A 24,798-nucleotide genomic window follows, 5' to 3' on the forward strand; every position below is an offset into this window, starting at 1 on the left:
GGATTATTTTGTAATATTCTGATTTGTTGAGATGCTGACGTGAAAGAATTTCCCTTTTTTAATTTTTTTTATTTGAACTACTGAATGAAATAAAGTTCTCCACAATATTTGACGTGAGATGCGCCTGTACATACCATTGACTGACAAACACGTAAAAGGTGAGAAGATTACAACTTTTCAAGAAAAAAAAAATGCTTTAAATGCCACAATTTCCTACAAGGGAAAATGAGCCAAAAATAAAAATCAGTTCAATTCTCCAGCCGTCTCCAAAAGTCCAAACACTGCAACAAAGATCCGGGATTTCTTTTTTTTCTTTTCTTTTTTTCTACAGTGTACACAGATGCGCATGACTCTGGACAGTTCGGCCATGTTTGAGGAGTTCCTTCTTTTTATATTTCCAGTCTTGGGCGTCCCGTTACACAACTGATATCCTTTGTGTTCAGAGGCAAGTTGTGTGTGTGTGTGTGTGTAGGCCGAGGAGGACTAACCTGCCTGTGCTGTACAAGGTGTTTGAAGGGGCCGGTTTGGGAGTGGGGGGGGGGTCCCGCCGCTACATGGCGGTGAAGAGTTCCCACCTCAGCGCGAAACCTGCAACTGCTGCACGCTCTGCGACTGGTTCTGGGCGCTCACCTCGGGCCCGCGGCTGGCCAGCCTGCTGAGGATGTTCCTCTCGGACATTTGCAGCCGCACGGCCACGGGCGGGATCCTGGCGATGGTCGCCGGGAGGCGCGTGACGTCCGCCTTCATGTCGCTCAGCAGCTCCTCCAGCTGTTTGAGAACTGGAAGGTGAAAACAACTCAAGCTTGAGCATGTTTACTTCCTACATATTTTGACTTTCGGTTTGTCCCGGTTGCTACGGTCAGCAAAGGTGATGATTGTGATAAACGTGCAATTTGGGTGACATTAAGTCGATTCTCCTGTCTAAGGGGTCCCGAGACCTAAAAATCTGATATCTCACGTTCTGAATAGAGGTGTCAAAATGAGTGCGTTCATTTATAGTTCTTTTATTTTTGAACGTACCATTAATGACCGCCCCTTACTCGGAATGCCTGTACTGGGGTAATTCCAGTCGCGACGCAGCAGACACGTCCATGTCAGAATTTAGCTGTAATCAATTTAATAATAATGCATATATTTGTGGGGACTTACAATTTTTAAAATGTGCAGAATTTCACAAGTTCATGTTAAAGATTAGATAGCTCTTAACTTGAACTTTAATATGAAGAGAAAAAAAGCACAGAGCTGTCACAATCTTACAAATGCAATTACACCACCTAGTGTCAGAAAATGACCTCAACTCAAATCAATATCACACTCAAATTTAAATTTTTTTACTCAATTTTATGAATTATGAAATTACTGTATCAATGACTAAAATATGCAGCCATATTTCTATTAGTTTATTTCCCCCCAGTTTTATGCTAACAAGAGTACATTTAGAACAGATGTACATTTTGCAATTAATTGCGAGTTAACTATTGAAGTCATGCGATTAATTACGATTAAAATTTTGAATCGCCTCACACCCCCTAGTTCTAAATATTGAGTTACTGTCAGCGTCACTTTGTCTTTACCTTTATGCAGGACTGCATTGGCTGGCTTGTTTCCCGACATGGACTCCTTGCTGAGGTGCTGGTGGGACTCGGCCAGACACTCCACCTCGCTGAAGCGCGTGTTGAGCGCCATGGAGGGGTGGGCCGGGTCCTCAGTCATGTTGAGGTAGGCCGCGCGGCGTAGCTGCTCCTCGATTACCAACGCCTGCTCTAGTAACTGAGAGAGGAACATCATTGGCCAGTGAGACGCAGCACAGAGACGACACGAAGGTTGCTGCCATTTGATGAGAAAAAACTAAATGCATAGTGGACCATGGTGGTTGGTTACAGCATATCAAAAGTCATCTCCAAAAGCGTGAGCAGAAGTTGATGATCTTTTTTTTTGTCTTCTTGAGCATCTTGATTGGTGGCTACTACCCTATGATGAGGGAGTTGCAACAAAATGCGAATTTGTACACCATAATCTATCACTAACCTGTCAGGGTTAAAGCAGAAAATCCGCTTGGAGACAAGATATAAATGTTTATACACAACCAACAGTCTAATACCTTCTTACGACACTACGTTGAACAAGTTAATAATACTAATTATTGAATACACAGGTTACATGTGTTTAAATGGAACAGTGTATATACATTTTCCTTCAAATCATATCAGTCAAATCCCAATTGCAGTAAATATTTGGATGACAGTAAAATGGCAACCGAGCGTGCTTTTGTGTGCTGCGTGACGACATATTTTTATTATTATTATTATTATTATTTTTTTAGAGCTCAGTATTGTTCATTCGGAAATTTCATCATCATTGCTCTTTTATTATTATTTTTTTATATATATATATATATATATATATTTTTTTTTTTTTGTGTGTGTGTGTGGGTGAGTATGTGTATGTGCGTGCGTGCGTGTATTTGTTAGCTCACCAGAAAACCTATTAGAAAAAATCTCATACCCAAAAAAAATCCCAATTGCAGTAAATATTTGGATGACAGTAAAATGGCAACCGAGCGTGCTTTTGTGTGCTGCGTGACGACATATTCTTACGCCATTGTTCAAAATACGCCGGGACCCGATGTACATTAATTGCGTTTCAGCATTCACACAATTGCGGGTGGATGTTCAAGTTCACCTTGAACCTGCGTGCCAGGAACTTGTTCTTGATCTCCAGGAAGTTGCCCCTGCTCATTTCCCCCTTGAAGGGTTCGTTGAGGATGGCGAACCTTACGTCGTTCTGCACGTCCTGCCATCGAGCATAGCCGTGTCTGGGGAACGTGACGGTCAAGCTTATAACAATTTACAGATCTTAAGTCAGCTTTTTTTGTTTTATCACAAAACTTGTTATAATACTCGTAACAAGTGTTTTGCTCAAAGTTTGACTCAAATGTGCATCGAAAGGATACTGTATGATGCCGGCCAGGAGCCAGTAGTCATGACGACGGTGCCAAATCTCAAAGGTCTTCTTAGTGACGGTCGCTGCCCTCTCCTCATTCTGCCAGAGGGAGTGAAGCTCTGCAGGGCGGAAAGGTTATGAAACAAAAAAAATAAAAGCAAGGAAATGTGTGCGTGTGTGTGTGTGTGTGTGTGTGTGTGTGTGTGTGTGCGTGTGTGAGTCTACCTGTGAACCCGCCGTCTGCTATGTTGAACATGAACCTCTGTTTGCTGGCTTTCCTCTTTTCTTCGCTCACATTCAACATGGACAAAGCTGCTTCTCTGGTGTTCTCTCCATTCTGAAGTCTGCTCGATTCGTCCGATTTCACGCCGTCTTTGTCCTCTTGATGATCTGTGGGAAATTACATGAGGAGGCACAATAATGAGATCCAGTACAAGTAGTGTGTCGAAACATTCTATGGCACAGCAAGGGCGGTATTAAATGAATAAAGTTGGTATTAAGGTAGATTTGTATTTCATCATAATGGGAACCTTTTCAAGGGCACTTTGAGAAAATGCATAATAAAAAGTGGGTATGCGCACCTTTCTCTGTGTCCATCTTTTCATCTTTAGCCTCTTCAGCTGAAACTGAATCAATTCGATTTAAAGCACATGCCAACACACAAAAAGTAGCTGGCAAAAAAAAAAAAAAAAAAAAAACTGCCTCACCTTTAGATCGATCCTCCAAATCTGTTTTCCCCTCTGTTCCTTCACCTTTGAGATCAGGAGGAACACCCTTGTCACCCTTCTCCTCTCGGTCCTTGCTCAGGTCGTCGGGCTCGTTCCCTTCATCTCCACCTCGCGTCTCCTTTTCTTTGTCCTCCTTCCCCGCAGGATCATCATCTTTGTTTTCAGAGGCTGGCGACTTGTCGGACTCATCTGGGATTTCAATAATCTAAGGCAAAGAAAATGACGATGAATTGAGTGAAAATAATGTCATTGATTACGTTCGCGGCATTGATTGGCATGCAAGAATGAGAAATTACCTCTGGATCGTCTGTCTTTCTGGCTAATTTGCTGTCCTCTGCATCCTTCTTAATGTCCTCTTTGTCTTCTGTTTTTGATAGATCTTCTGTTAATACAAAGTCAGAAAGAGCAATTTTCATCAGTATTGTTGGAATGCAAAAAAATAAAAAAAATAAAAAAAATAAAAAAACTCAAACGGCTTGCCATACTCTAGCAGCTTTGTGTGTGCGTGTACCTGGAACAGGAGTGTTCGGTTGCGTATCCGCAGGCGTCCCACTTGAAGGGGTCTTGGGATCTTCACCCGCAGCCAAAGCCGCCGCCCTCTTGTTTTCCTCCAGTTCTGCCATCCAAGGCATGGACCACTGACCATTCACATGCTCAAACTCCTGCACCTGTCCAATCAATACATGCAATCAAGTGATCCATTGTGTCATGATGCTGGATAAATCAGGTATCCGACTGGATGTCGATGACTTAATGCAATGCGGGCATAATCCTACCTTTTTCCTTATGAGGGACATGACGCCAATGCGAGTGAGCACGTGTTGCCTGGACAAACCCTCTCGTGGGACGCCATCCGCAAAAGTCTCTGCTCCGTCCGCTCCCGGCTCGCACAGGTGCCTCATGAACAGAGACACGTAAGCCCTGTAGGCAAAAAAATAATAATAAATGAAAAAAATAAAAAATCACATCAGATGGAAAACACTTGAAAATATTACAAATGGAAACGACTCAAAAGAAAAACTACCCATAAAGACAAACATTGCAATAAACACAAAAAAATTCTGTTTCTAAACATATTAGTAATACTTTTTTGAGTGACAACATCGGACTTTACTATTCAGCCTAGTTTGCTCTTGTGTGGAATTGCAAAGCATCATTTTGACAGTTTGACACTTAATACTCTATTAAAAGGGGTTCTTAACAACAGAGTAGCAGACAAATGCATTTTTATTTTTAAGTAACTACATTTTAGGTCTGGGCGATATGGCTCCCCAAAAAAAAAAAAATCCTCACTTGAATTCCTTCTCAGACTTCCCTCGAAGGTCCCTGACAAGCCACTGGTTGGTGAAGGCATCCTGGGGAGGCATCCCGTAACGCATCACTGCATTCAGGAAAGCCTTCCTCTGCCGCGCGTTGAAGCCCAGAACCTGACAGGTGATTCGACCGAAACAAGTCAGAAATCGGTCAAAAACAACTGAAAGCCAAGTGGAAAACATGTAGACGAGACTCACCTCAATGTTTCCGCCCACTCGGGCCAGGAGCGGAGGCAGAGGCTTGTCCCGGTCGTTTCTTAACCCTTTGCGGTTCGGTCGGCGGGCGTTTGCTGCGGTGGGACAAAAAAAATCATCAGAACATCTCACACTAAAAAGCGTGCACGTCACTGACATTTGGAATGCTTGTGCTGGAACTTAATTGAGTGTTTGTGTCCTGTGGGATCCACTGTAAGAAGGATGTCGACTGGACTTACACACGATAACGGCACCCTTGTGCTGAAGGTGCCCCTCTCGCTCGCTCGCTCTCTTTCTCTCCACACCTTTACATCTATAGCTGCCATTTCCTTTCAGGACACTTAGAACTAACTGTAAGCAGCACCATTTAATGCAATTCCAGTAACAGCGAGAGATCCGTGATTAAGGGCAACAATGGTTTACAGTCGATACAAAATGTATCAATTTGAGAAATAAACGAAGTGCTAACAGTTACACTGAACATGTGAACAAATTTAACTTTTGAGTGCAAAGAACAATTTTTCTTTTAAATGCAGGCCACTTTCAAGGAGGCGTCTATTGTTTTCTGCTGCTTCGCCACCGCCACCTCCTTCTCCACCTCCAGCTCCACCAGCTTTTTCTCATCTTGGCTTGCCATTGTACGTCCCGAGCAGATGATACATGGACACCTTCTGCTCTTTTCTGGGCTTAAGTCGTAGCCGGTGTAGCTTCCGTCTGAATCGGTACACATATCTGCAGGGCGGAGGTGGTTGTGAAGCTTGTTAGTAAGGGAAAGAACTGCAGCTTGAAGAAGCCTATCAGACAGTTTGGCTTAGTATGTTAAGACGGACTGATGGAGAGGAATTTTTTCATCTTAAATTAGCTGCAGTGGAACCTCAAAAGTTGGACAAATGATATATCTTAAATTCAACTCCGCAAGTGTGTTGTGTGTTTTTGGGGGCTTTTGCCGCTGATTGTGTAGCAGCACAGGCAGGCGGCGTAGATTCTTCTTTAAAATGTAAAATGTTACTTTTAAAATATTTTTTATCCATCCATCCATTTTCTGTACCGCTTGTCCTCACAAGGGTCGCGGGGTTGCTGGAGCCTATCCCAGCTGGCTTCGGGCAGTAGGCGAGGTACACCCTGAACTGGTTGCCAGCCAATCGCAGGGCACACAGAGACGAACAACCATACTCACAATCACACCTATGGACAATTTGGAGTGTCCAATTCACCTGCCATGCATGTTTTTGGAATGTGGGAGGAAACCGGAGTACCCGGAGAAAACCCACGCAAGCACGGGGAGAACATGTAAACTCCACCCAGGAAGGTCGAAGCCCGGACTTGATCTCACAACCTTTGCACTGGGAGGCGGACGTGCTAACCAGTCAGCCACCGTGCTGCCTTTTTATATTTTTTATATTTAATAATAATTATTTGACAGTAATTATTTATTTTTTATTATTTATTCTTAAAAGTGTCATGAAAGACTAGTTATGAAAGTGACAGTTTATGTCTGTAAGCGATTATTTCTATTTTCAATATTCTGAAGGGTAAACCGGTTTTGAGTTTGTTAAGTAACGCCGCTTTGACCTTAAGAGGTTCCACTGTGCTTTGATAAATCCTACAGAGAACAGAGAATTGATAGATGACTTCTGCAGCACCGAAGCCGACACAGCCCAGAAGAGCGGGTGTACCTTCAGCGCGCTCATCAAAGTCCTCGTCGCCCTCCTCCGACGCCACCGAGTAATCAGACTGGTTGTCGGATTGGTCCTCTTGCCAATCTGGATGGAAGAAGGTGACAGGAAACACTTCCTTAACTCTTGGTCAGAATCTAATTCATAGTCAAGTCCACTAAAATATCTTTAGCTCTTTGTTTTTAAATTGTTGTATTTTTAATCGCATACCATAAAGCACCTTGTGCATGAAATAGACTATATAAATAAAGCTGCCTTGCATTAAAAAAAATATCTAAAACATGCATTGTTTTAGCAGGTTCAATTTTATCCACATCTTTATAACTTTGATAAAACAAACAGCAGACTACTAATTCAAATAGAAGAAGTTGCAGCTTTCAAATTGTGCATCATTTGAAAAAGTCAAATATTCAATTAAGCTGAATCTCTATAACACCAAATAAACACCACACATTACTGTTTGAACATTTACTCCATATCCCTATTAAATAGCTGCACACTATTTGCAGTACAAGTGAAACACTAGATGTTAGCTAGTACAATTTTATAAAGTCACTAGTAGCATACATTTATCATTTTTTTTGCCTCACTACGGTACAAGCGAGGGCACTTAATTGGATATTAAGAATATGGAATAAACGCTCAAATGTCTTAGCATGCACTCACAATACGGACACAAACACAAATGACATCACCATCACAGCACATAACAATAAGAAGAAGAGGTTGCATTATTTATGTTTCTGTACCCTGTCTTATGCTTCGGTCCTCCTGAGAACCATCATTGTAGTTAACCGGCTTTCGAGTTCTTTTGCCTTTGCCCAGATTGCGGGCCAGATCCTCTTGCTGCTGCTCATAGTGATGACGAAGCAGCTTCTCCCAGTAGTCGGGGTCTACGCTTTCCTCCTGCTTGATCACTTCCCGCTCCACTTCCTCCTCCTGAGAGGAAACATTGATCAACATTTCTTTGCCAACCGTCCTGCCTGCCGCCGCCCCCGCCCGCTTTCGCTTCTATTGCGTACCTCATCCTCCTCATCTTTGACCACATACTGGGCAACTTTAAAGGAGCTGAGGTATTCGTTCATGCTCTGAATCTCGGTGTCGTCTGTAGCGTCCCGGTTCCGGTCCAGCAAACGATCGATGGCTTGGTCATCGTAGTGGATTACACTGCTGTCGTCCTCCTTATTGTCCCCTTTAGCGCAAGAAAAATGAGTACCTTAAGTATAAAATGCACTGATCCAATTGCAAATTGAGAGCCGAGTAGAGGTTGAAATGCCTTTTCCATCAACTTCAAGCACTTTCAGAGCAGCATTAAAATTCTGTCTAAATAATAATAATGCTCATTTTGTATTAAGTCAATAAATATTGTTGTGTATTATTGCAAACTGAGCATTATTATTTGTTATGTTCTGTAACATTGTTAATCATTAAGCTTAACTGTTAACGGTTTATCATTAACAGTGGACATGCAATTGCAAACCTTCTCCAGCCTCATCTTTAAATAACTCCTCGGTTCCAAATTTGAGGATATCGTCCAGTTCCTGCTTGGACATGGAACCGGTCTTGGAGCCGAGGCCGGGTCGCACAACCAAGTGGGTGAGCATCATTTTTTTCTTTGCAACCTGATAAGAAAATGGGGGACAAATAAGCAATCAGAAGGTTGAACAGTAAATAAGGACTTGGGATTTTTCTTCTTTTTTTTTTTTTATGCTACTTCACCTGTGTGATCCTCTCCTCTACGGATGCTTTGGTCACAAAGCGATAGATCATCACCTTCCTGTTCTGGCCAATACGATGAGCTCTGCTGAACGCCTACAGCACACAACAGTTTAAACCCTTCTGAAATATTTTTTTCTTAACTTACAGGGGAACATCATAGCCCAAATTATTGGCATTTCCATTATTTCCTATGGGGAGAAATTCTGGAACAGATTGTTTGACCTTTGTTTTGACAGTTCTAACAATTTTTAATCTCCTTTTACGCTGAAAGGGGATATACGTTTTCCAGATCAACCCGCAATAGGTGAAAGCCCACGATACGGCGAGACCATAACATTGACACAGATTTTAACTTATTAAAACTGACTTTTTAAATTTCATTGTACACAAACTAGGAATCGTGATATAGCATTTTTCCTATGTAATGTTAACCTTCTTTGTGTATTTCCTCATTGAAGATGAAGCAATTTAATTATGTATTTGTTTGCATAACTCTCCTGCATTTTTTTTGTAGTTTGTGATCAAACAATGGTACAAAAAGTGCTTTATAATTGAATTTAATGAGTGGTGGGCGCGTCATACCTGGATGTCATTGTGAGGGTTCCAGTCAGAGTCATAGATGATAACGGTGTCTGCAGAAGCAAGATTGATGCCCAAACCTCCTGCTCGAGTTGAGAGGAGAAAGGCAAACTGGGGAGCACCAGGAGCTGTTGAAAAAAAAAAAAAAAACCCCACCAAAACAAAAGTTAAAAACATACAAACTGTGCTATTTAATTAGTCAATAATATGAGGGGTAAATGGTCACCATTAAAGCGGTCAATGGCTTCCTGCCGCATGTTGCCGGTGACTCCGCCGTCAATTCTCTCATATTTGTAACCCTCATTTTCCAGGAAATCCTCCAGCAAGTCGAGCATTTTGGTCATCTGGGAGAAAACCAGCACTCTGTGACCTCCTTCCTTCAGCTTTTTCATCATCTTGTGCAAGAGCATCAGCTTGCCAGATGCCTTGGTCAGAGCTAAGCCCTCATACATGCCGTTTGGAAGTTTCGGGGCCTCCTGTCATGAGAAAGGATCATGTGGATTCATGACATGTTCATGTTCATGTTCAGGCAGTCCGTCAGCATTATAATAAGACAAAAGGTCATACGGCGGCAGCAGCAGGAAAGAGGTATGGATGATTGCAGCACTTTTTCAGATCCATCACCACATTTAGCAGAGAGACTTGGTTTCCTCCTCCGCGGGTGTTCAAGGCGTCGAAATTCCGCGTTAAAATAAACTTGTAGTATTTCCTAGATGAAAACAAGTAAAAAGTCATTTTGAGAAAAGAAAAGAGATTCCTGATCATAGTCCAAATGACTTCATAACGTAACACTGACTTCTGCATGGGGCTAAGCTCCACTCTGACAATGAGTTCAGTCTTGGATGGCATGTGTTTGAAGACGTCAGCCTTCAGCCTCCTGAGCATGTGCGGGCCCAGCATGTCGTGGAGCTTCTTGATTTGGTCCTCTTTGGCTATGTCGGCAAATTCCTCCAAGAAGCCTTCCAAGTTGCTGCAGTGGAAGAGGGAGGGAAAGCAACATTGAGCAAAACGAGGGCACGCGTGGGTGTCGCCGGCCGCCACTAATGCGGCACTGCTCATGGTGAGGATGATGTACTGACTTGAATCTCTCTGGAGTCAGGAAGTTAAGCAAGTGGAAGAGCTCCTCCAGGTTATTCTGAAGAGGCGTGCCAGTCAGCAGCAGCTTGTGTTGCAGTGGGTAGTTGTTCAGCACTCGGAAGAACTGACGGAAGGGGGGGGGGATGCGTTAGAATATGCAAATCCAGGGAAATACAATCACAATGTAGTAGCTCTACCAAATTGTATCCCCAAAGAAGCAAAAAAAATAAAAATAAAATAAAAATATAATAAAAAAATTCTCACCTTGGACTGGTTGTTTTTCAGCCTGTGAGCCTCATCCACAACCAGACAGGCCCATTCAATGGAGCCCAGCACAGCCTGGTCGATGGTAATCAGCTCATAGGATGTCAGAAGGACATGAAACTTAACTGTTGAGTCTTTCTGCACAGCGGACATGAGAAAGGGAGAGAAAACGTAAATTTTAGGCCTGGGAGCCACAAGGTATCGGTTCAATTTAACGATACATAATGTTATGTTGGTTCTTTCTCACCTTCATCTTGGATGCCTTTTTCCCACCTCGGATGGCGTTCCCTTCGAAAGAGAACTCGTTCTCGCGGATGACAGCCCTGCTGTCCTTGTCGCCCACGTACGTGACCACGTACATGTCTGGGGCCCACATCTCGAACTCTCGCTCCCAGTTGATGATGGTGGAAAGAGGTGCGCTAACCAGGAAAGGACCTTTGGAATGACCCTGACAGAGAGGAGGCAAGGCAGAAAGCATAATGTCAACATAAAAAAAATTCAACTTGCAAACAAATGTCTTGCCCTGCCTTTAGGATAAAGCTCCTGACTTTGAGCTGCTCCCCTTTGATGGGCACTGTTGCTGTATGTCACATGTCCGATACCCCCAACTGACACTGACTGACAAGAGGAGAGCCGACGAGACAAAACTGAATTTATACTGTACAGTGGTATCCTCACCTACAAGTTTAATCCATTTGGCAACCAAGCTTGTAAAATAAATATTCCCCATTGAAATGAAATGACATGAATTTGCTCCAGTCTCGCCAAAAAACACCACAATTACTCGTCTCTTCCCCTCGTACCTCCTTGTAAAGCGAGTAGAGGAAGACAGCGGTCTGGACAGTCTTGCCTAAGCCCATTTCATCGGCAAGGATGGTGTCGGTGGCCTGAGCCCAGGAAAACCTCAGCCAGTTCAAGCCCTCCAGCTGGTAGGGGTGAAGAGTGCCCCCGGTGCTGTCCAGGTAGTCGGGCTGACGGTCAAACTTGATTGTAGGCTGCAAGAGGAAACATGGAGAGTGATGAATGACACTTAATATCCTCCTTCATGATTCCTAACTTGACAACATTTTGATTGTTTAACAATTGATGTTATGACTGTTCAAGTGCAGTTTACGACCCAAGAAATGCAAGCGTGCGGTTGGAAAGGTTGGGTTACTTACATCTACCACTGGGTTAGCAGGTGGACGCTCCGTCTTCTTAATTTTGACAGGCTTCTTCAGCTTCTTACCAGGTCTGCCCTCATCACCAATCATCAATTCTCTAGTTTGTTTGAAAAAAAAAAAAAAATATATTTGTTTTAGTGTGAAATGACACAGATGACTCCTGTTGGAGGACGCAAGCTTCTGCATACCTGTGATTCCAGTAGGTCTGCTTGTAAAGGTCAAACTCGGGGATGTCCATGTCTTCGTTCTCCCACGTCGCCTGGTCGTAGGCCAGATCTCGCCATTTGATCAGGTAGTGCACGTTGCCCTTCCTGTCCACACTGAAATGGAAACAGGGAAATCAGTTAAACAGCTCGGCGGATTTTGATCATTTTTGTGTGTGTGTAATATTACATATTATAAAAGAGTGGTTTTCGTCTGTTTCTATAACTAAACGTGAGAGGCCAAAGTGAGTGAACAATATTGTGAGAAAAATTTAAACTTCTTCCCTGGTTTTGGAGCTTTTTTCAGTTTTCACAAGCCTGAAGTCAAATGTACACATTCAGCAAAAAAATTTAAATATTTATGGCGGTTTAACCCCTTATCATTCAATTTGAAGCTGTTCTTGAACCATTTGGAGTTTCGGCATAGTTTTGGTCTCTTTTTAAAGATAATACTTTGAATTTTTTTCTCCCAAAGAGTCAGATTCTGTTTAAATGCTACTGGCACTGAGAAATGGAAGTTTGAATACAAAAAAGACGAATTTTATGTTTGTCTAATAATTTTTCACAAAATCTGCTTCGAAAATGAATGTAGAATGCTGTGGTGGGCTGGAAAACACTACAGGATCAAAGCTTGAGGTCTTCCCTAGTTCCAGTTCCAGTTTGACAGGTTTTTCCAAAACAGGGGTCCAAACAAACAAGTGTGCCATTTGGGCTTTAATGTAACTTTCTATCAAGTCAAACTATACTTCTTAAAAAGTGATATTTTACACCAGTTTAATAATTTGACCTTTTAAATATTAGCATCTTGCGTGTTTAAAATCTACAATTAAAAAAAACGGTGACAATAAAACAAAATCAATAATATAGTGTCATTAAAGGGACTTTGCATTCATTTGACTTAATGCCCCAAGCGTTCACCTGTGGTTGAGGATGCGGTGTATCATCAGCCACTCCATCTTGACTCCGTAGCGGTAGAAGTCCGCCTCCATGTGGACAAAGAGAGGATCCTTGTTCTTCCGCTTGGTGCTCTTGTCGTCGTCACCCTCGCCGCCAAAGTCCACGGGCGGCGGCTCGTCCATGTCGGTCTTTCTCTGGTAGTTGCGGAACATCACCTGGCAGTTCAGCTCCAACTGGCGACCCACAAGCGGGGAGGTTGGAAGGTGCGTAGGTTCAAAAAAAAAAAAACGACAACAATGTGCAGTTCTGTCGGCTTCGGCATGCACCTGTAGCTCGAGCACCCACGAGCAGTGCCAATAGGACATATTGCACCATTTTACAAAGAACTCCCTCTCCCTGCGGCCAACCAATGGCGGGGGATCAGGAGCGTCAGCGGGCAGGTCGGCGGGCCGGGGGACGGGGGCAGGGGCAGGCAGTTCTCCCCAACGCCATGTTATGACCTTCTGGACTTTACCCTTCATTGGTGGGCACTGTCAAGAAGACGATAGGAAGTCGGCGTTGCTTTTATTGTTTCCAATCAGAGGCCACTTTATCGGGTACCTTGCAGCGGGGGCAGATCCACTCGCCGTTGGGGATCTCGGGGAGGGGCGGGTTGAGACAGTGGATGTGATAGGACGAGGGGCACGTGTCGCAGCAAAGGAGCTCCCCTCCGTCCTTGCACACCCTGCAGTACTCGATGTGGAGGTCGTCCTCTTCCTCGGCGCCGTCGTCCTGCCTGTCGTCCTCGTCGTCCACTTCGGCGTCAGAGAGTTCTTCCCTGGCCTCCCACTGGATGCCCTCCTTCTCCTGGTATCGCAATCAAAAGGTAGAGGTGGGGTGCATGAGTAAAAAACAGATTCTTATTGATTATTAAGGAGGTCTTAGGCAGCTCGGGAAGGAGGTTAAGTGTTGGGTTGGTAAAAAGGCAGCAACAAATTTCAGGCACATGGAAATGTAAATAGTCAGGTAGGTAGCCCTCTAGAGTGGTTTAGATCCTATTTGGCAGGCAGGACTTTTTTGTGTTGCTCTGAGTCCCACTCTGACCACTGTCATATGGCGTTCCACAGGGTTTACTGATGGGCCCCCCCTGCTGTTTTCATTGCATTTGCTACCCCTATCTTAAGAAAGCATGGTATTTCCTTTCACTGCTATGGGGATGACGGTCAAATTATGTCGGCGCTAAGCAAAGAGGATGATTTCCTCTTAGAAATCAAAACCTGGATGGCACTGAACGTCTTGAACTTCAACGAAAAGAAAACACAAGTTATGGTGTACTCTTTTTCCATCTCACCCGGTTGACTTGAGTTCCCTGCCGTCAAACAGTCTCGAATTAAGAGTTTTCAATTGGACAGTCATTTTAAATTGAACCAGCCAATTGGTGCTTCAAAATCTAGCGTTCTATTTCGTCCCTCCCGACCGCCAGATGGCTGTGCTTCAAGCACTGGTTGTTCCCTTCGGTGCTTGAAGCACCGCCATCTGGCGGCCGGGAGGGACGAAATAAAACAGTAGTTACAGTCGTAACTTTCATTTTGTATCGTAGGCAGCGAGCTAAATCAAAGCCTCTTCTTTTGCAAAAGCACTCAGTGACCCAGTAACCCATGCCTTTGTTACGTCCTAGTTAGATTACTGCAATGTACTTTATTTTGGAGTCAGCCAAAGCTCCCTCAAGCGTCTCCAGTTAGTCCAAAATGCCGGAGCTCGAAGGTGAGAGCATATAACGAGGATAGACAAATAGGTAAATAAGTCTTGAGTAAGTATGTAGGAAAATAGGTAGGACAGACAGAATGTAGGTAGATATTGAGTTGGTAATGGTAACTTATATCTCAAACGTATTCGAGTACTGTATTGGGAATGACATGTAAAATTACTTTATTAAGACTCAAAGACATGATCGTCATTTGTATTACACATTGAAAAATGGCGTAAAATGAGCCACAACAACAGGACTCACACAATGCGGGCAGCTCCACTTGCCCTCGGGTGCCTTCTCCATGTCAGGGTCCAAGCAGACCATGTGATAAGCCCTGGGGCAGGTGTCGCACAGAATGATCTCTCCTCCCTGCTGGCACACCTCACAGTAGTCCTGGTGGTCCGTCTCATAGCCGTCGCCGTCCTCTGTCTCCACTGGGAGAGGAAGCGAGTGGACACGTGAGTTGGGATTCTGAGTCGAGGACAAAAGACAGAAGTGAGTTTCACACCGCACCTTTCTTCCTTTTCTTCGCACTCTTGGGCTTCTTCTTGTTGCGGCTACCGCGGTTGGCGCCTTCTGACACGGAGAAGTTGCTTTCGTCAAAGTCGCTGTCCGCATCAGGCTCATCCTCATCACTCTGATAGGGAGAGCAGCGATGCGTTCTAACACTGACAAGTCGGCAAAAGACAGGAAGACAAGGAGTTGCGAAATATCTTACAGAGGAGCGCTTCCTCTTGTTGTTCAGGCCTCCCAGTTTGATCTTGAGTGGAGCCACTTTCTTGGGTTTGGGCTTTGGTGGAACTTTAGGCTTGGACTTTTTACGGGCGTTAGGGCCTGACACGGGAATGAATGAAGAAAGGTTAATTCAAGCAAATAAACTAGCTGTGTTCAAAATGTCTCCCCATCCATTAGAATAGTCCACTATATAAAAATCTCTACAGGTATATCGCGATAAGTGAGTCATTCCGAACACAGCCCATGATGTTTTTTTCATATACACTTCCATCCAGTCACCTTTGCCTTCTTTGGTTTTAGCCTTGCGGAGAGGTGGCGGCGGCGGCGGCGGCGGCGGCGGGGCTGGCGCCGGAGCAGCGGGCGGCGTCTGAGCAGTGGCAGCAGCGCCGTCGGTGGGTGCGCTACCACCGTCGGCCGCTCTGTCTGTCCCAGCCACCACCATGTTCTCCACCGCTGCGGCCACGTTGGCGGCTGCCAGGGCTGCGTTGGCGGACGCCGAGCCCTGCGAGGGAGACAAACACGTCAGAAACGAGGAGTACGCCATTCGTGTCATTTTAATGGGAGTCGATGTAATAACCTTATGGGGGTTGTTTGTGCTGAACTCCCTCCACTTGGCCATCATTAAAGTCATCATCTTGGACACAGCGATTTTGGGGTTCTTGGCTGCAATCAAGGGCCTGAGGAGAACAACAAATGCCACAGGTAGATCAAATTGACGCGTTCTGATATTTGTGTTTTAATAATGGCTGTAGAAGTTCTTTTTTTCACATCAAATAAAGTAAGGTTTTCGCACCTGACAAACTGACTGAAGGCCTTGTAGTTGGTGAGGGAGTTGTAGTCTTCCTGAGTAAAGACGTGGTCGATGTCTTTCATGCCCCAGGCCTCCAGCATCTGGGAAGAGCTTTTCGGCTAAGGAGGGAGGGGACAAGAGAGGGAAAGAAATTAATCCCCAGTGGAAATGAACACCCCTCACGGCACCTGCCATGTGAAAATTCCCAGTTTACCTGGCAGTCGTCATCGTCGTCTTCATCATCATCCGGCTCTGGATCTTTGCGTTTGCTCTTGGACGAGCCCCCTTTCTCCACAGACGCGCTGGATTTCTTCTTGTCTTTGGTCGAGCTGGAGCGCTTTTTCTTCTTCCTCCCCGGGGCGTAATCGCTTCCGTCGCTGTCCGAGCGCAGGATTCCCTCATCCGGGTCCCTCTCTGTTGCATCCCCTCCAATTAGGTGCTCGGGAGAACTCAGCGGCAACTCCTGTTTGTGTTGAAACGGCATCGAAAACATCAAGTGACGCCAAGGCAACCGCATTAGTACGGAAAACTGGCCGCATCTGGCATCCATGACGGGCAAAAATTGAAGCGATTCCAACCCAGGTCCCATCAGAGAGCATTAGAGGTAATTAACCAATTTAATTTATCAATTACAAATATATCTTTGTTCATCTATCTATGCCTGCGACGTATAGTGAAAGGCAGAACAATGAAATGCTCTTCTATTAGATGGCCGAAGGTGCAATAAACCTGTGTATGCGTATATCAGCTTTGTGTTCAATTAAACACGCACAGAAAACAGATCATCATTACGTCACTATCACTATTGGGAAACACCGGCACAAATTGACAGAGACACGGACAATGGACAATACATTTTAAAAAAGGACCAAATAAAAACTTTTACATCTACTCTATAAATTATATTAGTTTCCACAGATGCATCTATTGATTTGTGATTGAAAACACATTAAAATGATGGACACATTATATTGAATCTCATTAATTAGTCATTAGTGAAGGCAATCTATATGTTATTCTCATTCAGATTTAATAATGCTCTTGGTTTTAATCATTACAACTGTGCAGTGCTTTTGCACCACTCTATACTACACTTTTTTTGTGTTTGTTTGATGGCGTGCTATGAGATCTCTCTCATGTAAAATGAGTGCATCCACTCAATAACTGTTGGGAAACACGGATGCTTAAGTATTTCTTCCTATACAGCTAATGTGAGTACATTTAAGTGGCTGTGCGTGCATCATAAAATCATGTGACATCCAAGTGATCCGACTAACCTCTCTGACAGCTCTCTGCCTCTTGTTGCTTCTGCTCTCCCTGCTGCTCTTCTTGGCCTTCTTCTTCTTCTTGGACTTGGGAGCCTCTTCCACTTCGGACATGACGTCCTCGGGTTTGTTGTCTGCAGGTGACATTCAAATGGCTTGTCACTCTTTTCATTCACACGTTTATTCTCTATTTGTGTGTAGGGGGGGGGGGGGGGGGGTTGTGGCGCAGGCGCAGACTTGCACGCCCCTGCAGGCTCGACAGAGTGGAGGAAGAGGAGGGAGGAGGGGGAGAGGTTGGGGGCGCGTGCACAGAGTGGCGTGCACACACAAATCCGCGTGCACGCCTAGCGTGTGGCACAAAACACTATGCTTGAACAAGTTGTGGGGTTTTCTTTTATTTGGCACAACTTTGACAGTCGGCGGTGGCCCCCCTTGGCGAAAGCGCGCGTCAAAATTGTAAATACGGAAAAGTAGGGGGTGGGGGGGGACACCTGCACGTGAAGTTAGCTTAACTAACCTATCGTGACCGAAGCGACGCGAAGCTAGCTCGGGCTAACGTTAGCCTCGCTTTGAAGGCGCCCCCCCTCCAACACGCACGCACACCCCCGGTCCGAAACAACAAAAAGTAGACGAACGGTTGGAGCTTACCGTGGAGTAGCGAGTGCTCCTCGACGGCCCCGAAGTCGTCCCTGTCATCGTCGCTGCCTGACATGTCTCCAGTGTCCCCCCCCACCTCCTCGCTCGAATTAATCCCTCCTAAAGCTCTCGCTCCTCGGTCGGTCGACGAGGGAGGAGGGGAAAATGACGTGGGACTGCTGGAGAGTGGACCGAGGTGGGTGTACTGTCCAAGGGGGGGGAGGAGAGGGAGAGGGAGGGGGCGGCTACTGTGTGTGGGGGGTGGGAAATGGCACTGTGTTTACATTATCAAACAAGTTGGCTAATTAGGTGTAAACGCACACTACACACTTGACACCCGCAAGTTGGAACACGGCAATGGAAAGTTGAAGCCAAAAAAGGCCTACCTTGGAAACTTGCTGTAGCGTGCGCGTGCGGTCCCAGGTCGAAGTGAAGCGCTCTCTTCCGCTCGTATTACCTCAACTCGGCTGCTTTTTGTCAACCCAGCGTTCATTCATTAGGGGACAAACAAAAACACCGTCCCCTGTCCTCTCCCCCAGCCTCAGAGCTTAGCTAACATCCTCGCGAGCACACAAAGGGGGCCAGACATCCCATAATAATCCCCCCTCCCCTCCCACACGCGCGCAGGACTCTGCATGGTTACCTCGCAACCGGCAGACCATAATACTCACAGGGCCCAGCCTGCCCCCACCCTCCCCCCTCCCCCCTCCCCCCGCCACGCGCGCGCGCCTGCTCACTCGCACGCATTCACGCACATTACCACTCCAAGACATGCATGCTCCGGCCCTCGGAGCCACCTCGTTGTCATGGCGACCCCCCCCCCCCCTTCCGCCCATGTGTGCCTCGCCAGACCATAATATTCCAAACGCGCTACATCCCATAATATACTACACCTTCAAAATACAAGGAAATAGGAGGGAAAACATGGTCTCTAGAGGTAGGCCGAAACCCACCGGTGACAGCCCATAATAGTCACTGAATGAGCATCTACCTGGGATGACCAATAAAACAATGTGCTCAAAACAATATCCACCACTGTCTACCTGACTGACTGTGATCGGGTTCAAGTCCAAGGTCCGCTCAAAGTGTGTGTGTGTGGCTGTGTCAAGTTTGTGCCAGGGTTCGAGGAGGAGAGGGCGGTGGAGAGGCCTAAATGGGAAATGTGTTGAGATGAAGATGTTGATGCAGCATGATGCCTTGAGTGGTTAGCACATCTGCCTCACACTCCTGGGGTTCAAAGTTCAAGTTTACATTCTCCCCAATCCCCATGCATGTTAGGTTAAGGTTCATTAAATACTGTTTTTTATAGACAGTTTCACCTCTTCCACACTCTTTAAACTTATTAAACTCATTCACTGCCATTGACGGCTATAGACGTCAAAAATAAATGTGAACTATTTCTATTAAAATTGTTCCATTTTTGTTAAGAAGAGTATGAAAACCTAGACAAAATATTGTATATTTAGAACAGATGTAAAATTTGTGATTAATCGTGAGTCAAATGAATTTTTGACGTTTATAGGCGTCAATGGCAGTCAATGAGTTAAAATACACTTTTTAAAGTATTTCTTGGCACTTGTTCTTAGTTTCTCACTCCAAATTTTCCAACTTTCATTTACCGTAAAACTGACAGAAAACAAAAGAGAATCAAACATTGTATATTTAAACACCACAACGTTCAACCAAACCATATTTCATCTAACAGTCTAGCTAGCTTAATGCTAACATATAATGCAAAACACAACATACAGTCTAATGAAATTAGCATAGCATTCTCTCTGCTCTGTGGGAATGATACGACTTTACAATTATGTATAGCTGGGATCTGCCCAGCATGTTGTGGCACAATGTGGTGGTACTCCATCGAAGGCTCACAACTAAAACCCACAACAACAACAAAAAACAAACAAACGTAACACCGGTCTGTACAGAAAATGGGATTGTGATGTTGACGTGCTAAACCACTATAACCCCAACTACATCAGATCAAAACAACATTCTGTAATTTTACCTACAAGTTGTATACAAACAAGCGTGAAGTGAATGTAATTACTACAGCTACAGTCAACTTTTAATGGAATTATTTCTTTGATCTGTGATCTTGCTGCTGATTATGCCATTTTGATTCACTGCTGCTTCGCTCTCGCATTGAGTTCATTTAATGTTAAAAATGAGAACAGCAGTAATATAGCGCTCGCATCCAATCACTAATGTGTTGCTTCCTTGAAAGCTGCATGGAACAGTCACTGATGAGAGACTGAAAGCAGCGTGGTAAACATCTCAAGCCCCTGTAAACATGGCCGCCATGTACGGCTCTACGTTTACTTTGATGGGAAAGCCGCCCCTGCCAACATGGCCACCACAATGGCATGTCTGTTAGCCTGCTCTAGTCTACTGTGACCAATTGCCGCCAATTCTAGAACTAACAGACTTTGACGCAGCAACTGTACTTGGAGTGAATTGGACACTATTTTCTGTCTGTTAAATCCGGAGTCCTTAGTTCCAGGTCCGTTAAATCGAGGATGATGATCCTTATTAGAGTGGGTTTGCTAGCTAATCACTTTGCAGTTTCTTAGCTTGTTTGCGTTCACTGTGGTTACTGCCTAGCCTGAAATGGCCACCACCTGATGTGGCGGCCATTTTAGGCAAAATAAAAGAAAATTCGTAAACGTGGTCGTTCGTAAACCGCGGTTCCAGTGTAATTGTTATTTTTACAGGTTTTCCGCTTCAATGGCCTCCTGTCATACAGTACAGTACGCACACTTCGCATAGCAACAAAGGCCGCATGCGACTCTCCGTCCGCCTCCTCCTGGCATCTCAGCCGTCTTCCTTCCACCTCTCACGCACAGGCCCTCGGCCCCCCTCTCTCCCCTCCCCCCGCCACCACTGTGCACTTTTCCCTGCCTAACAACACGGCCGCCATCCCATAATATTCGTTACACCGCCGCGCGCGTGGCTCTTTGTCAGCGGGCGCGCGCGCGCAAGCTCACGCGCGACGCAGTGATCCTAGGATGCGTAGGTAGCAGGTGAAGGTGACATGTGGAGATGGGGGAAAACGCAGTGGTGGTGGGGGAGTGTGGTGGTGGTGGTGGGGGGGATTAGCATTAGTGTTTTGACATTATTATCATCTTAACTGTCACTGAAAGAGCCCTCAGTGGTCAGGCTGCCTCGTACTTGGTGGATCTGGTGTCATTTTATTGTCCTGTTAGGTCGCTGTGGACTGCTGACTGCTTTTTACTTCCTGTTTGTTTACTCAGTTGAATTTCATTGATTCGGAAAGTGTGGTAAGGTAAATAATCAATGTCACTTCATGTATATGGCATTTATATTTAGGCTGTCATCAGCATAAAAAAATGTAAATAATAAGTGATGGCATGCTTTCGGATGATGAAGTAGCTCGATGGAGAAGAGGCCCAAGAATGGAGCCTTGGGGGACTCCGCATCTGATGGGAATTGTGGAAGACTCAGCAAGCCCATGAACATATGCTCACGAAATGGCTTTATTATTGTCCTAAAGTGGAAGTCAACCATAAACATTTCTTGACAATAATATGTTATATGTGACCTCACTAGTCCAAACATGACATTCTGATGAATATTACATTTGTGGAAAATAAATTAAGAAGCAAAATCCATCCATTTTTATCAATCTCAAGGGGCGGCCATTTTGCGAATCACAGCTCACCTGTTTTCTGAAGCTGAGCTGTGATTGGTTGTTACCTGAGACCTGAGCAACATTGATGTCACTTTCAGTCGACAGCAAGTAGCAAAATGGCCGCCCCCTGAGATGGATAAAAATGGCTGGATTTTGCTACTTAACTCATATTCCACTAACACAATATCAACCAGAATACCATATTTAGACTAGTGGGGCTGCATAGAACATATTATTGCCCCAAAAAAATTTGGTGTGTGTGGGGGGTGGGGGAGGGAGGGGGGGGTGGGGGAGGGAGGGGGGGTAACTTCCCCTTTATAGACTAGTACGCTATTTGTCTTTACTAGTAAGCAGAGGGGGCAAATCAAAGTCCATAAAGTAAAAACTCTGTCACAGTTTGGCTTTAGCCCCTCGTTCTAGCTAGCTAGCTCCCTAGCTAGCTGGTGTTCGTTTACATGCCAGGGAGCTAGCTAGTTAGCTAGCATCAGGGGCTAAAGCCAAACGGTGGCAGGGTTTTTACTTTCTGGACCTGGATTTGCCACCTCTGCTTGTAAGATAATTCCACATACTAGTAGAATTACAATATGGTGCACTAGGAGACCAACTGTGTTTTACTAGTAAAAATGTTTCCACTATTCATGCCACTTTTGGCATACTAGTCCACAGTTTAACTTTTCAGTAAACTATTTTGCTGCACTAGTAACAGTACTAGGCCCAACTAGTCACCATGTGTCGTGCACTAGTAGCCCTCTGGACCTTATTAGTACCACCAAAATGCCCACCGCTCGTAGTTTTGTCTCACGAGTAGCATCTACGTATCCTACTAGTACGCAAAAAAAAAAAATGTAGTAACACAATCTTTCTACTAGTGTGCTGAATTGTCTTCGTACTGAGGATGAAGAGCATACTAGTGCATGCGTATGGAGGATATGGAATAAACGCTACATCGGCTTATTATTAGACCTTGCAGCTCAGCTACAGTCAATCAGCAGCGCATGATAAAATGTCCCCAAAATGGAGGAAGGGGGGGGTTTAGATAAAGATTTCAAAAAGAGGAAAAAAAAGAGGGGGCAAGTTATTTACGAGAGGAGGCTGAAGGAAGGGGACGGGCATAACAGAGGCGCCGGACGTGACAGCGGGCCGCTCATCACCATGGCGTTGCCGTGGGCGACTGCGGAAGAAGACGTCACCGGGAGAGCGGTGGGTGGGTGGAGGGATTACACAAAGGAGGAATATGACATGAGGGGGGCGGGAAATAATATACTAATTTGGGTGGGTGTGGGGGGTGGGGGGGGGGCAACGGGACAGCAGGATTCCTGTCTTGATAGGTGGGGGGCAGATTTTCCTCAGGAAGCGGGTGTCACAGGGTTCACGGTGATGGGCCGCCGGTGTGAGGACCAGCGTGGCGACGGCCGTTGTGGCGAAGTCTGCAAATGTTTGATGGCAGCGGCGCACCGACCGATTCAACCAAATGAGCCCCAAGCCCCCCCGAGTCGTAAATAAGGCTTGTCGCGGGTGTAGCTCAGAGCCGTTTTCGCTTTGTTGGCACGTCAGAGGGGGGGAAAAAAACGAGAAGTCTCCACTTGATAAATCCATAAAATCCTGGGAATTAAACTGCCTCTGTCAGGATGAACCAAATGGCTTATCAGTGGTGAGCGTTTGGGGTCATCAAGGCCTTCTCTGCTGGTCCAAACATCAGAAGCACTGATTTGCAACCTAAATCTTACAATTGTCCCATTAAATTGTAGTCATTTATTCCCAACAGTCCTTTCATATTGTATATTTAGGCTAAACTGCTTCCAGTATGTTTTGAATATTTTCTCCAATCAGATTTCAGCTTCTAATGGTTTCTACGGTAATCTAATCCGCTCTGAGCCTTCAGACTCAGTCGTGCTGGCCTGCACGTATTTTAGCGATTGGACTTTAGCCAATCAGATTTCAAATTTGTCCTGGTAGGGCCAGAGAGGTGGCCTTTGATGATGTCAGCATTTTTCCGTCTTCTGATTGGTTGGTCGGGGCAAAACTTGTTACATCCTAGCATTTCAACAGGGGTGTGTAGACTTTCTATATACACTGAATGTTGACAAAAAAAGGAAAATAGATAGCTTCAGTCTTTTTACAATTGGAAAAAAAAAAGTCTTATTATATACATTCATGTAAATTAACAATAGGAATCATGTAATAATCCCAGCCCGTTTGCTTATCCCTCGTCGGCTCCCACCGCCCAATTATTTTGCCAGCATATCGATAAATTGCCGCATTTTCTTCAGCTCAGCGTTGTCAAGCGCTGCTTTACGGCCCCTTCCCTGCGGCCAATGTAAATGGAGCCGCGTCCCATTGGCCGCCTGTGTCCCTCTGCCCTCCTATCTGGCGTGATTTATTTGCCTCAGTTCCAATATTTGTCGGCACTGTGTTTTCCTCCCCCTTGTCTAAATGTCACCCCTTCTTCCAAGACAATATAGGGGAGCGGGAGAGACGGAGGGCAAGAGTGGGGGTGGGGGGTGGCATGGTGAGGTGGGACGGTGGGGAAGACGTAGGGAAACTCGTAAAAAGAGCAACAAAGTTTGGGAAAATTAAACATTCGCTAAGCTGCGCTCTCTCACGTGCGACTACTGTACGGGTTGCACGCACCCAAGTGCTGTGTCGGTGTTTGGAAATCATGCGTTTACTCTTTAACTATACACTTCACTTCAGTCAAGAAACTTTATTTATATATTTTTTAAAAAATCCGTTGAAAATTCTTCAAAGATATAATATATTAGTTTGTTTTTTGAAAAGGCTGTCAAAGTCATAGAAAATACAAATAAAATACAAAAAACAAAAAATATATAAAATAAAAAAATATATATATACAGTGGAAAATTCCAGAGTAATTATTAGTCTTATTGTGTCATTTTTGTTTTACAATTAAAATGTTTTTAAAACAATAGGAAAAAAAATTTCTAACTTCATTTAAAAAAATTCAATAAAATACAAAGAGTTTTAATAAGGTTTTAGCAGATATTCTATTAAAGTAATTGCTTGTCCTATTGTGTTCTTCCAATTAAAATGTCCTTAAATAATACATCATATTAATGTAACACAAATTCAATATGACATTTAAAATATTTTGAAAAGGTTTTCAGCAGAAAATTATAATAAATAAATAAATAAAATATAATAAATAAACAGTGTGTGTTCTTCCAATAAAAATTTCCTTAAATAATACATAATATTAAATATAATACATAA

General features: G+C 44.6%; 1 protein-coding gene across 6 annotated transcripts; it reads right to left on the reverse strand.

Annotated features, from left to right (window-relative positions):
- Nucleotides 1-403: 403 nt before the first annotated feature.
- Nucleotides 404-18,535, reverse strand: chd4b (chromodomain helicase DNA binding protein 4b). Of its 6 annotated transcripts, none has more exons than XM_086077610.1 (40): nt 18,299-18,535; nt 17,925-18,088; nt 17,289-17,410; nt 16,226-16,474; nt 16,015-16,130; nt 15,799-15,898; nt 15,501-15,723; nt 15,205-15,320; nt 15,000-15,123; nt 14,748-14,920; nt 13,358-13,603; nt 13,084-13,287; nt 12,779-12,990; nt 11,846-11,977; nt 11,655-11,754; nt 11,298-11,489; nt 10,742-10,942; nt 10,495-10,632; nt 10,233-10,354; nt 9,950-10,123; nt 9,721-9,862; nt 9,380-9,629; nt 9,157-9,281; nt 8,575-8,667; nt 8,336-8,477; nt 7,878-8,047; nt 7,605-7,794; nt 6,856-6,942; nt 5,183-5,274; nt 4,965-5,098; nt 4,448-4,592; nt 4,183-4,339; nt 3,968-4,053; nt 3,651-3,876; nt 3,525-3,569; nt 3,169-3,333; nt 2,954-3,062; nt 2,683-2,815; nt 1,575-1,770; nt 404-768 (listed from the first exon to the last, which is right to left on the reverse strand). In XM_086077610.1, the coding sequence occupies exons 1-40, from the start codon at nt 18,403-18,405 to the stop codon at nt 551-553; spliced, it is 6,120 nt and encodes a 2,039-aa protein (XP_085933736.1). In that variant the 5' UTR covers nt 18,406-18,535; the 3' UTR covers nt 404-550. The 6 variants fall into 6 exon arrangements, with proteins under 6 accessions (XP_085933736.1, XP_085933733.1, XP_085933739.1 ...); XM_086077607.1 differs by having other exon boundaries at nt 17,925-18,160; XM_086077608.1 differs by having other exon boundaries at nt 425-779; nt 17,925-18,160; nt 18,299-18,534.
- Nucleotides 18,536-24,798: the final 6,263 nt, after the last annotated feature.

This window comes from Leptonotus elevatus, chromosome 6 (genome assembly GCF_054856555.1).
Source record: "Leptonotus elevatus isolate MCC_2025b chromosome 6, RoL_Lele_1.0, whole genome shotgun sequence".
In the NCBI taxonomy this organism is placed as follows: domain Eukaryota; kingdom Metazoa; phylum Chordata; class Actinopteri; order Syngnathiformes; family Syngnathidae; genus Leptonotus; species Leptonotus elevatus.

Excerpts from the sequence above, each read along its gene's own strand:
- chd4b (XM_086077607.1), bottom strand. The coding sequence starts at position 18,405 with ATGAACGCTGGGTTGACAAAAAGCAGCCGAGTTGAGGTAATACGAGCG. Across the intron at positions 11,978-12,778 it reads CACCGCATCCTCAACCACAG|TGTGGACAGGAAGGGCAACG; the intron begins GTGAACGCTTGG and ends TTTCCATTTCAG. Across the intron at positions 7,795-7,877 it reads TCAAAGATGAGGAGGATGAG|GAGGAGGAAGTGGAGCGGGA; the intron begins GTACGCAATAGA and ends GTTTCCTCTCAG.